The following is a 13137-nucleotide window of genomic DNA, read 5'->3' as shown; positions in this document are numbered from 1 at the left end:
CCGTCTTTGTTGTAGCAGAGCTTAGTTTTTTTTTTGTTTTAAATATATCATTATAATTATGATAAAGGCTACTTATAACTTTATGGCCAAGGTGAATATTGACAGAAATTCTAAAGGATTTTCTCCCAACTGAGTGACTTTATAAACATACTTAGGAATAACAATGTAAAATAATTGCTCTTAAATATAAGGATTTGGGAATTATTAAATTGCATAGGCTTGACACCAGATAGTGAATAACATTATATTGCAGTAATTAAGTTGTAACTCTCATTTAGACTTTGGAGGTGTTAAAACTTTATTTTTTTGTAAAACATGACAAAAATCTTAACAATACTGGCAGACAACTAAAACTTTTTTAATTTGCTGGGTAAACAATGTTGACAGAGAAAGATGACATTATGCAGCAAGGAACAGTGCAAAACAGTATATAAGAAAACTTTCTTGCTTTTTTTTTTTTTTTTTTTTTTTTTTTTTTTTTTTTTTTTTTTTTTGAGACGGAGTCTCGCTCTGTCACCCAGGCTGGAGTGCGGTGGCGCAATCTCGGCTCACTGCAAGCTCCGCCTCTCGGGTTCATGCCATTCTCCTGCCTCAGCCTCTCCGAGTAGCTGGGACTACAGGCGCCCGCCACCACGCCTAGCTAATTTTTTGTATTTTTTTAGTAGAGACAGGGTTTCACCGTGGTCTCGATCTCCTGACCTCGTGATCCGCCCGCCTCGGCCTCCCAAAGTGCTGGGATTACAAGCGTGAGCCACTGCGCCCGGCCAAGAAAACTTTCTTGGAGCTACCTGTTCACTTTCTGCTAGTGATGTAGAAATTCATGCTTAAATAAATTTGTTAATGTCAAACATTTATATAATAGAGATGGGGATACATTTTTCCTGAAGAAGTAATAAAACAACCTTGTGTGTATAAATTACATTAACTTAATCATTATTCTAATTTTTATAGTAACTGATTATTGCTTTTCTTAGTGTGATTCTTGACTAAGCTCTTTAATCTTAGAGAGGAAAGAATCTTAGGCATGGCAGGGGATAATTGGTACAATGAGGATGATTGTATTTTTCTTTTTTCTTTTCTATGTTTGATCTTTATCTGACTTTTCCAAAATTTGAAGTCACTAAAGAACTTATTATTTTATCTTGTGTTTGTGTATATACTCTCTGAAAGTTGAAGTTATATCGTTTTTAAAAGTAAACATTAGTATATATTGTGTTTTGTTTCAGTGTGTTTGTGTTGGGGGAAGATACATTGATTTTATATATGAAGAAATTGATGGCTAAGTAATTACAGAATCACAGGAATCTACCAAGTAAAGGAATAGTTTTACTATATAGTTAATTTTATTGCAGAAAGAATATATTAAAAACAAAACAATCTGATTATAACACCATTCCTTGTTGGGTAAATATGGCACAATCCAGGTTGGTATGGAATTACGTCGAAGAGAATTTAGCAGCTGCCAGTTGGATCTCCAGGTGGTGCAGAAAGACCATGTGGATTTTAGAATTAGAATAGCTTAATAAGTTTCTGGCTTTGCCACCATCTAGTCCACCTTGAGTTATATCATTTAATCTCCCTGAATATTTTACCTCACTAAGTTTTTTTAGGGTCAAATGAGATAAGTGCTTTATTGTTATTATCAAGACGATAGCAGTAATGTTACTGTTACTATAGCAATTTCAGGCCAGTTTAAGGGTATCCTCTGTGGAGAGTATTTTGTTTAAGACTAGTCAAGTTTCAACTAAAAGCTTTGTTTTGTTGTCTAAGAAAAAGTAACTTTGGTTTTAGTGTTTGAATTTAGCTTAATTAAATTTAATAACCCAGACTTTCTGTTAAGTTTTAATATATTTTAACTTAATTTTGTAGACATGGGCCTTTAAAAAGTATTAACCTTTCGGGTGGATGTCATCATCTGTATGAGTCTGCTACATGGTAGATTATTTTTCTTTAATTAGAAGTATGATTAATCTCTTGCCTCTGAAAGACAATTCTCAGTGTGCTTATACAGGAATAAAAGTGAATGGGTGTCAGACTTTTGGTCAGGAAATCTGATTTCTTTTTTGAGACGGAGTCTCACTCTGTCGCCCAGGCTGGAGTGCAGTGGCATGATCTTGACTCACTGCAACCTCCACCTCCTGGGTTCAAGGGATTCTCTTGCTTCGGCCTCCCGAGTAGCTGGGCACTACAGGCATGTGCCACCATGCCTGGCTAATTTTTGTATTTTTTGATGGAGACGAGGTTTTTCACAGTGTTTCCTAGGCTGGTCTCACAGTCCTGACATCAAGTGATCCACGTGCCTTGGCCTCCCAGAGTGCTGGGATTACAGGCATGAGCCACCTCGCCCAGCCTGGTTTTGTTTTATGTTAAAATGTAGAAGTGATATAGAAGACCCTACTACAAGTATTTGATCCATGCTGTGGTGGCTTTTAGAGCTTTGCTGATTCGTTTTTGAAAGGCATCAAGTCAACAAAAGTAGTTTAGCTTAAGGGTGGAAGCAAGATAATATAGTTTCGAAGCTATTAGGACCTCTTGGTTTTCTTTATCTCCCTTAGGCAATTTTTGAGCTAAAATACTGGTAGAGACCAAGAGAGAGATTTATTGTTATGTGTACATATGTTTATTATATATGAGAGTAGAGATTATGTATCATACACTTAATACAATACCTGATATATAGTAACCACTCAAATCTTTGAATGGCCAACACGAATGAGTAGATAGTAGATGGTTGAAAGATACAAGAGGGAGATAGTGCTCCTTTTTATACGTTAGTAGCCCAGCAAATTCATGAGTAGTTATGCGTTGAGTTTGGGGAGTACACATTTATATTGAGGTAAAGGTAACATACATTTTTTGAATCTTGTTGAAGTTTGAGTAATTCTAAATGGTTCTGTGAACCCAGGCTGATTTGTATTAAGCTATAATCAGTGAGTCAATAAGTTGAAGTGTTTTGTTCCCAGTACTTGCTTAGTGGTGTGGAAAGAAATATGACATATTCTTTGCCTTCAGCGTATTCAAACACATGAAAAAATAGCAAGCAATACGAGACGGTGTTTTTTTTTTTAATAAATTGTGGTAAACACAACAAAATTTATTGTCTTAACCATTTTTAAGTGTATACTTCTGCAGTGTTAGATATATTCACATTGTGTAAGATGGTGTGTATTTAAATTCTTATTTAAATTAAAAATTATTTGAAAAGGTGAGGGATAGATGTTGTGGGGAAGTGGTATTCAAATTGTGCTCCATGGAACCACTCAAATCCAATTTTAAAGGAACATTTTATTTACCTTCTTATTTATTTAATTTAAAGTGTAAAAACTACCACTGTTAGAATATGGAGATGGAAAGATGTGATTACTAAAAGCCAAAGTAATCAGGGAAAGCTTCGTGGAAAATACAAAGATTTAAACTGGGCCTTAAGGAATGAGTAGGAGTTGGGTAGGTTTGAGGAGGGAAGAGGAAAAACATTCTACTTTAGGGAAACAATCAAAGCTAAGAGTTGGGAATGAACATTGCCTGAGAAGACCTATATTATTAGAATTTATTATATATTTTGGGGGTGAATCGTATGAGAGACAATATAGAGACAATATTACAATGTAATGTAATAATTCCCCCAAATGAGTTCATTTTAACATGAATATTACAGAGGAAGAAGGAGGGATAAATTAATTCATGTTGTCTCCCTGCAAGACTCCTGTGACGTTTTAATGCTGCTGTGCATTTAGAATCTTCTAGAGATTATATCTAACATATTTTAAGTTTAACCAAAGGAATCTTTCTCCCCTGGAACCATTTTTTTCATGGGCACCAATTAGAAAAGTGCACGTGTCACTTACAAGTTGAATGATTTGATCAAGACAATCTATTACATGTCCCCCACTCCCACTTTATGATGATTAGATTATAATCATATAATTAACTGAATTCATTCAATAAATATTGTGTATAATAATATGTTAGAAATTGAGAGTTATAAGAAGAAAGGTTATAGGACCATAGAATATTACATGTTTATAACTCTTCTACATTGTTGTTGTTCTAGGTATGGTCTGTGGCTATTAGTGTCTTCTAGCTGCCAGTCTTGTTAGAAATGAAGAATCTTAGTCTTCATACCAGACATAATCAGAAACTGCATTTTAAGATCTCCAAGTGGCTCATATGACATTAAAAAATTGTCATACACAGTTCTACGTTTTATCCAAGAAAGCTTCATTCAATTCTTGGTGCCGTTAGTGGCAGAGAATTTGATACCTTCGATTGCAAATACAAGGTTTACCCTCTTGAAATTTATATCCTTTGGCCTTAGTTCTGTCAGTCCCTCAAATGGGAGCCATTTATATGTAAAAGGCAAGCTTATGTTTGTCGTAGTCCCGTACCATATGTGTCGCCTAGAACTGATCATTGTGCTAGTAGAGTGGGTTGGCCAGATATTTGAATGGAAGCTATTGAAGTTATCTCACCTTCTATACAGAACATTTGAGAACCCGTGCTACTCTGTTCCATTGCTTTTGCTACCACTAGTTTTGTACTTTTCTCTCCAAGCATTTTCTTTAGGTAACCATTTTTTAATTTTAACTTTTCATCTTGTACTGTTGTTAAATTTTTGCTGAATTTAGAGTAGTCCTACTATTTCCATAGAACTAGCTCTTAAAATCTTTCAAATCATTTACCTAGTTATTTGCTTAGACATTTTGATTACATGCATACCTTATGGTAATGTTCACCTACTGTCTTGCCTTCCTTTTTAAGAAAGTTTCTCAGGAAGTGTTCTTTTTTTATTGTAACTTGTAATATCTACAAAAATCAAATTATTAGAATTGAACTACTAGGGTCCCTTTTAAGAAATTAAATACTCTTAGTAACGTAAATACACTCCCTCTAAAAATGAAAGCAATTCACAAATTTATAAAGAAGTGAAAAATCCACCTCTTTCTCTACCTAATCCCTCTTTCTCAGGGTTAATCACTGTTTAGTTTATGTGTCCTTCTATATCTTTTCTTAAAATGTACAAACAGGTACATACTACATGTAAAATGAAACTAGAAAGGGAGATTGTATATATGCTGTTCTGAGAATTGACTTTTTACTTTGTAAGCCAAATCTAAACCTTTGTATGATCAATGTGTTTTTTGATTTTAGGGAAGAAACCCTTTTTTCTTGGAGCCAGCAATAATTATCACGATTACTGATGGGAGCAAGTTGACTACCACCAGTGGAGTCCAGGATGAGGTAAGTTGTGCTTATATTACATGGATTATGCAAATGCAGTTGAACAATCCTTTATTTTTGTAGGATATTGAACACCTTTAATAGGTTCTCTGATTATTTGATGCAGTTTAGAGTCATCTGTCTCCTATGGCCCATCTTTGTTTGTAGCAGTGTTCTTATTTTCTTGAATAAGAATCTCTTCTATGAGAAATGTTTGAGCATACCCACACCCCATTCGTATGTGTAATTATGAGTTTATGTGAGGGTGACAGTTTCAGTCTGTCATAAATAGTAAAATGAATTCCTTAGTTTTTTTCAGATTTAAAAAAAGGGAAACAGCATTCTAATGATTTCTTCCTATATTTCAGTGAATTGTCGTTGGCAGTCCAACGACTGTGGAAACTCTTTGGCTAGAGTATAGCAAAGCCAAGAAGAGGTGTTAAGACTAGGAAAAGTAAGGTTTTTGGACATTTTTGTTTTCTCTAAGTCAAATGTATTATACATATATATATATATATATATATATATATATATTTTTTTTTTTTTTTTTTTTTTTGAGACGGAGTCTCACTCTGTTGCCCCGGTTAGAGTGCAGTGGCATGATCTTGGCTCACTGCAGCCTCCACCTCCTGGGTTCAAGCAATTCTTGTGCCTCAGCCTCCTGAGTAACTGGGATTACAGGCATGAGCCACCATGTCCAGCTAATTTTTGTATTTTTAGTAGAGATGGGGTCTTGCCATGTTGGCCAGATTGGTCTCGAACTCCTGACCTCAGGATCCACCCGCCTTGGCCTCTCAAAGTGTTGGGATTACAGGTGTGAGCCACTGCACCCAGCTGTATAAAAAATTTATAGCTAACCTTACCTATTCTACACCAACATTCATTATGCAGAGTTGTGTGTGGTGTCGTATAATGAATATAATAGATTTTTTTAATTTTAAGGTGTTTCTACTATAGTATTTGAACTGCTCTTTAACATGGGCTGATATAGAAAGGTGATTGTTTTGATGGTGCTTTATTGTTTGCATTTGCTTTAGTATCTTAATTCCCATGGTATTTATAAGGGTTTAATTAAGCAGGAAAAGTATACATTTTAAGTTCAGTAGCTTTTAGAATTATTTGTGTGACATTGTGGAATATAAATTGGACATGGAGTCAGGGCATGTGGGTCCTAGTCTTTGTTTAACTACTTTCTAGCAGTAAACTTTGTACCAGTGACCTGACTTCCTAATTTCTATCCTTTTCCATGAAATAAAGAGAATAACATTTGCCTTACTTCATAGGGTTATTGGAAGTCTGAAATAATGTATATGAAAGTACTTAGTAGGCTGTAAAGAAAAGTACATAATAGTATTATTTCATGAGGCATTGGAACCACTAAAGAGATGTAATTCTCTGCTCTTATTTGGGGGAAAAGAGCTAAAATTGTTTTATTTGAACAGTTGATAATAAAGGGAATTTAGGATATAATTCATGGAGATAGAGCTGAAAAATTTAGGTAGATTATAATTCATGATTAAATAATTTATAGTCTATATATAATCAGTAGCCTTGGAATGCTCCATAGCTGAACTTGATGGGCTTTTGGGCTTTCTTAGATTAGTTGACGTGTACAGCCAGTTATGGTCCTGCTACTTTCAGAAACAGGTAGACGTGGATTATATAAAAAGCAAGCAATAAAAATGTCATTTTAGCCGGGCATGGTGGCTCACGCCTGTAATCTCAGCACTTTGGGAGGCTGAGGCGGGCAGACATGAGATCAGGAGTTCAAGACCAGCCTGACCAACATGGTGAAATCTTGTCTCTACCAAAAATACAAAAAATTTAGCTGGGCATGGTGGCGCACACCTGTAATCCCAGCTACTCAGGAGGCTAAAGCAGGAGAATCACTTGAACCCAGGAGGCGGAGGTTGCAGTGAGCTGAGACTGTGCCACTGCCCTCCAGCCTGGGCGACAGAGTGAGACTCCATCTCAAAAAAAAAAAAAAGAAAAAAGTCATTTTAAATTTGAAGCTCTCAAATTAATTTTTCTTCTTAATAGGACACGTAATCGTTAACAGCTTCATTCAACTTTATATATTAATAAATTAGAAGTCTTTTGAATGTTTGTTTTGTTTTTATCCGTAATGATTTTGCTTGAGAAGTCATTTCTGTTTTCTGTTGTAAAGTATTATGTGTGAGGTGATGCATTTGAGGTGCTGTCTACTGCCTTTGTAGAAATGCCCTTTGGGGTACAATGTATTTTGTTTCCATATGTCTGGATCTGTTTTGTTTGTAAAATTTGTTTTGTGGGGACCTCTTCTAGCTTAAAAATATCTTGAAATATACATGTGTATTGGAATTTCTCACCTTTCTTCCTATGTCTTTCCTTGGGAAGGATTTTGGAAAAATAGGGCAATGTGTTTATAATAACCTGAAACTACCTTGCTAGTAAGGTTAGGAAAATTTTCCTGTGGGCAGAGATCTTACCTTTTAGTTCTCTTTTATCTTTTACAATACTAGCATAGTGTTGACAACAGAGCCTGTATTTTTAAAAAGTATTGATTATAAACATTGGTGTATTGAATCTGGTAGTCATTGAGTTCAAAACTGATTACTGTTGCACCTTATTATCTGAGGTGGAAGGTTCATTTGTTTTAAAGCAAAAGTAAATTATTTTGAAGTTGGAACATAGGCCGGTGAGTTGTTTCAAGGTTAGGAATGTCTTTAATCCCCTGCATGTTTTCTTCTTAATGTACCAACAACACTGTCTTGTTGGAGCAATGAGAAAGTTATCCTAGATTAATTTTTGCTAAATGTTGTGAGATATTGTGAAATATTCTAGCCTAAATAATTATGGGATTTGTTTTAAGGAGCTTTTCAATTCATAGAAAAGCATAAAGATGCTTTTTGTATTGTTCTTCTGTGTTTGTATTGTGCACATGCATGAATGCTAGATATGATCTGTATTCTGGTTCCTACTAGGGAATAACAATTTTGCCTTTATATCTGTCTTTTCGCATCTCTCAACCTTTGCCTCTGGCAGAAGTTAATTCTTTTTTAGATTTATTCAGTGTATGAATGTGTCATTAATTTCCACATTAGAGATGTGTGTACATAATTCCTGGTTGGCTTGTGGCTGCTGTTGGTATGACCTATTACTTTTTATGGAGTTGTATATTCCACCTGTATGATATCCTTTGCTTAAGAGTCATATTATCCAACATTGTATATTATATCTGTTCTGTTGGTGCTGTTTTTCAGGAGTAAATGTTCTTGCTGCTTTAAAATCATCCTTATATCATGTGAGGAAATATAGAACTCATTTAGTCTTATATTTTACAAATGAGGAAATTGAGATCCAGGGAGTCAGAGTGATTTGCTTAGGTTATAACATTTGTTACTGCCAAAATCTAGATTAGAATTTATCAATTCCAAAGACATGCCAGCACCTCCAGGCCAGTGCTTTCTTCCTGATATGGCTGCTGCCTTTTTGCTTGATTCTAATTTTGTGTGTTCTTAAAATTTACCTTCTATTACCTGATTTCTTATTTGTCTACTTCAGCTTTCTATATAAGTGTCTTTTAGGTATTCTGTTCTTATTCAGTGTTGCATGAAAAACTATTATGATCAGAGCATTTCTAGGCAATGAGGATAACAAAGATAAACAGGACCTATCTGGTTCTTAATATTTAAGTTCACAGTATTAGGGGGGAAATCACCTATTAAATGGTTTTATGAATGATAAAATAAGGATACATACTAAGTGTGTGGGAGTACTAAAGCAAGGGAAGAGTTAATATTAGCTTTCGTGTGTCAAATCTTGTATAATTTTTATAGCGTAATTTCATTTTTGAATGACTGAATTCAAGGATCTTATGGATGATTTGGCATAGGGTGTGGCTCCTACCTTATATCTGTGAATTTTAGGAAGAAGCCCAGTGTAAAGTTGTTTTGAGCCTAGAAAATAGTTTTCCTAGCCACAGGAAAAATGTGGTGCCATATTGTCTCTTGACCTGGCTAAGTATGTATAGGCCCAAATGAACCAATTTCTTACAACTTATTTGTCAGAAAAATGTAGGAATACTGTTCTCTGGGACAGCTCGTCACTTAGCAATGTGTTATGAGTTAGGAAAGAAAAGTAATAGATATATTATGAATGAAAATCTTGAGCTGTATATAATCATTTTACATGAATTTATGATTTTAATTATATCCTTGGGCCTCATTTAATAAAGTCCAGGCCGTTGTCTGAGGTGTCATGAGTGTGTTTCTACTGTAGTCTTTTTGGATAACTGCCTAGGATTTTTGATGATTGCTTGGATTGAATTTTATGTGTATATATTTGGCCTTTTTTTTAAATGCAGCTATTTAATAAAACTGGTTGTTCGTAGCATTTTCACTTATGAGGAGTGTGTTTGATAGGACTTTGAATTCTGAAACACGATAAAACTATATTACTTACTTCCTTAGTAGTTACCTTTGATGTTGATAAACATACCTGTGTCCAGATACTCAGTACTGTTTGTCATGTTATATAACTGATATATCAAATGTTTTGGTAGAATCAACAAATTATAATTAGAGTTATTGAAAAGGATTTTCTTCTGATATCTGCAGATAATCCTTTCTAGTACTGCTTTGCAATGGAAAACTATTCTGTACTATGATTCCAGGAACACATGGCTAACGAATATTGCTCAATAAAGGAGCCCAGAAGAAATCCTGCCAGTACATTCTTAGTGATGAATGACATTCCAGGATAGTGTAGCAGTTATTTTTCTCTTCCGTGAAAGTGCTAATAGTAGTATTGTCTTTCAAATACTGAGATTTCTATATGCTGACGAGTCCTTCTGCATCTCTTTACCAATGTTATGATTGCCGTGGAGGCTAACATTGAGAGAAGGTATTTGCAGCCAAAGTAATCTGTTAGGACGAGTTTTACTTTCTTATTAGCTGTCCCAGCTGTTTAAGCCCAACTAGGACAACTACTTTTATAACTTCATGGGATAGATATTCAGTAAGGGCATGTCTTCATAGAAAGAGAATGAGTAGTCTCAGCTGTGTATTCAAATGGCTGTAGATTGGGGTCTTCTATTCCAACTTGTCTGTTCTCAAAAATTGATGCAAAAGTCCACCATTCTTTGAGATATGGATAATTCTAGGCATTGTAAATGAGTTTAGTTTAACTGGTGAAGATTATAATTATGATGTGCATTTAATTCTTAAAGATTAAAAGACAGGCCAGAAATTTTTGAAATCAGTTTCTAGTATCTGAAATGATTAAAAACCACAGCTCCCTCCCCTACCTCTCATAAAATGTTTTTATTCACTAAAATCACTAAAAATATTTGCCAAAGGGTGTCAAAACTCTGATTTCATTGTATAAAGACTTTTAAACATATATTTTAAATAGTTGCTTTTCCCAAGACACTTAGAATTTTGGAGAACTTTCTCTTTTTAAAAAAGATCTGTAAGGAATTTTGAGGGATGCCACAGTGGTGTGATAGAAAATGTCAAACATTTTATCTGTGTTTACATGTGTTTGAATTTTCATGTTTATCCCGTAGTGGCCTCTTCATAGTGATATTACTAGGGACTCAGCAAAAATCTGAAGATTAGCTCTTGTCTTACTGATTTGCGATTCAGATGTTCTAAATACATGCATAACACTACTGTATATGTTAGTCTCTGTCAATTCATCTTTCTAAGAACATTTAATAAGAATTTGTTGAATGTAGACCATTTGTATTTCTTTTTCTACTCATACTTTTGGCCCTGTTCTCTCAACCCCTGGATTTATTACTGCTGGTATGTTATAGGAATATATACATCTGCAATTATTAGTAGTTTAAAAATATGTAATTATAATGATGCATAATTAAAGAAGTTGATGAAATATTTCAATTTAATATAGTAAATTTTCAGCAATTTACATTTGCACTGCTCTTACTGATATACTTTTTTTCAAGATCATGTAGTAAGAAAGACTCTTGAGTACTTCTAGGCAAACACAACAATGGAGAAATTTAAAAGAAATGCTGGTTGATCATTCTAACAAAGCTGTATGACTACAGTAACTAATCCACTATCTAGAATTCTTTGTTAAGATATATCAAAATAGTTTTTATTCAGAGGGTGAAGCAGTTTCACCCTGTGTTTATTAGCCTGTTAGAACCAATAAGCAATAAGAGAGTCTACATATGTAAGGAAAATTTTATTTAGAGATGTTTCTATTATCCAGTTCTAGCTCTTACATATATAAAGTGCTGTGGTATTTAGAACAGTAGCTTTGAAATGGCTGCAGGCTGCATCAAAATCACCTGGTGTGCCTTACAGAATACACTGCCTTTGTTCTTATTCTGGAAATTTTGTTTCAGTTGATCTGGGTAAGGACCTGGGAATCTGTATTTTTAGAGTGTCCCATGTGATTCTGATGTACAGTCAAATTTAGAAACTATAGTTTTAGAACACAATCTAACCACAATTTTTTTTTAAGCTACACAAAAAGCATGTGAAAATGAACAACTTTAACAAAACAGATTAGAAAGTTAGAAATGTTTTTGACTTAGAAGGCCACCAAAAAGTATTTTTTTAGGATAAAAATAATTCTTGACCTTTAGAATTGTTAAATTTGGGAACGGGTTTCCAAGGGATATGGAACTGGCCTTCTGTGTGAATATTTTTAATAGGATAATTTCTAATTTGCTTGATACTTTAGAATAAGTTATTGAATAGCCCCCCAAAATTAACTTCTGTGCTGACTGCAGTCAATCTGCAGTTTCTGCTTACAGTGTGCTATATTGAGGACTCTCCTTAGACCCCATATATGAGGAGAGAGGCTAAGAAGAGAAGAGCAGTTAATTTATATTATCTATCATGTGTTTCTTATCCCTGGCTTAGGAATTTTTATCCAAAGGATTGTATAGTATTCTGGTATCCTTACTAAGCCGTAATTCCTGATTTGGATGTCCATGTAATTAGCGTTACACACACACACACACACACACACACACACACACACACAAAGCCATAATTCCTGATTTGGATGTCCATGTAATTAACATCTCTGTCACACACACACACACACACACCCTACCTTACCAGATGAGAGCAGTTTATAAAGAATTGGTGATAGTTACACTTAATTTTCTAGACAGTTGCTGCAAAAATACCCTTCCAGAATGAATTCTTTAGATTTTGAATTGTGAAAGTATACTTTAAATTAATTCAGCAACAGTTTTCCTTGTGATACGTAGTAACTTTGGCTGTGTATAAGAATAGAGGCAGCTCCATACGTTTATATTTAGTTCTATATTTATGTTCTAGGTACTGGGGACACACAGATGGAATTAAGCAAGGCTAGAAAACGTATTATCTTTGAAGACAGGCAAGTAAATAAACATTTGTAATACATTAAGATAAATCTTATGGCAGAAATAAACAGGTTCTGAGACAGCGTAAAGAAAGAAGTAAAGTTTTGAGGGAAGAGTAAGGAATTGAGCCATGACATATCAGGAAGAGGAAACAGTATGCAAAAGCATGAAGACTTGAAAACAGTGTATCAGGAGATTATAAATTGTACACCTGGAGTATGGAAAGTATAGGTAGGAAGAGCAGAAGCTTGAAATGTAGGTAGAGGGCAGGTAATGGCACCCTAAGGAGACAGGACTTCATTCTGTTAGCATTTACAGGGAAGGTATTGAAGATTTTAAGCAGGTGAGTCACATGATCAGATTTGCATTTTAGTAAGATTACTGTGCCAGCAAGGTGAAAGGTGGACTGGAGGGTGGTAAGATGGGAAGAGTTAGCAAACTACATTTAACAACCTAGAAGATACGGGGAATGCCAAAACTTAGCTAGCGCTGGACAGGAAGGCAGAATTCTGAGAGGTTCGGTAGGTAAGCTAGGCAGGTTTTCAAAGATGATTTGTAAGATAGGA

General features: G+C 34.7%; 1 protein-coding gene across 11 annotated transcripts in view; it reads left to right on the top strand.

Moving 5' to 3' along the window:
• Window positions 1–13137, top strand: part of INTS6 (integrator complex subunit 6) — a 119667-nt gene that overhangs the window by 17650 nt on the left and 88880 nt on the right. For all 11 annotated transcript variants that reach the window (XR_008651387.2, XR_010116068.1, XR_010116067.1 and 8 more), the window contains one exon: window positions 5149–5238. Coding sequence is in view for 2 of the 11 variants with exons in the window: in XM_055244807.2 (XP_055100782.1) it covers window positions 5149–5238 (90 nt within the window). In the remaining 9 variants the exon portion in view is untranslated. The remainder of the gene's footprint in view (window positions 1–5148; window positions 5239–13137) is intronic.

This window comes from Symphalangus syndactylus, chromosome 15 (genome assembly GCF_028878055.3).
Source record: "Symphalangus syndactylus isolate Jambi chromosome 15, NHGRI_mSymSyn1-v2.1_pri, whole genome shotgun sequence".
Taxonomy (NCBI): domain Eukaryota; kingdom Metazoa; phylum Chordata; class Mammalia; order Primates; family Hylobatidae; genus Symphalangus; species Symphalangus syndactylus.
Note: the sequence above shows the minus strand (reverse complement) of the source record. Positions and strands in the feature narration are given on the sequence as shown.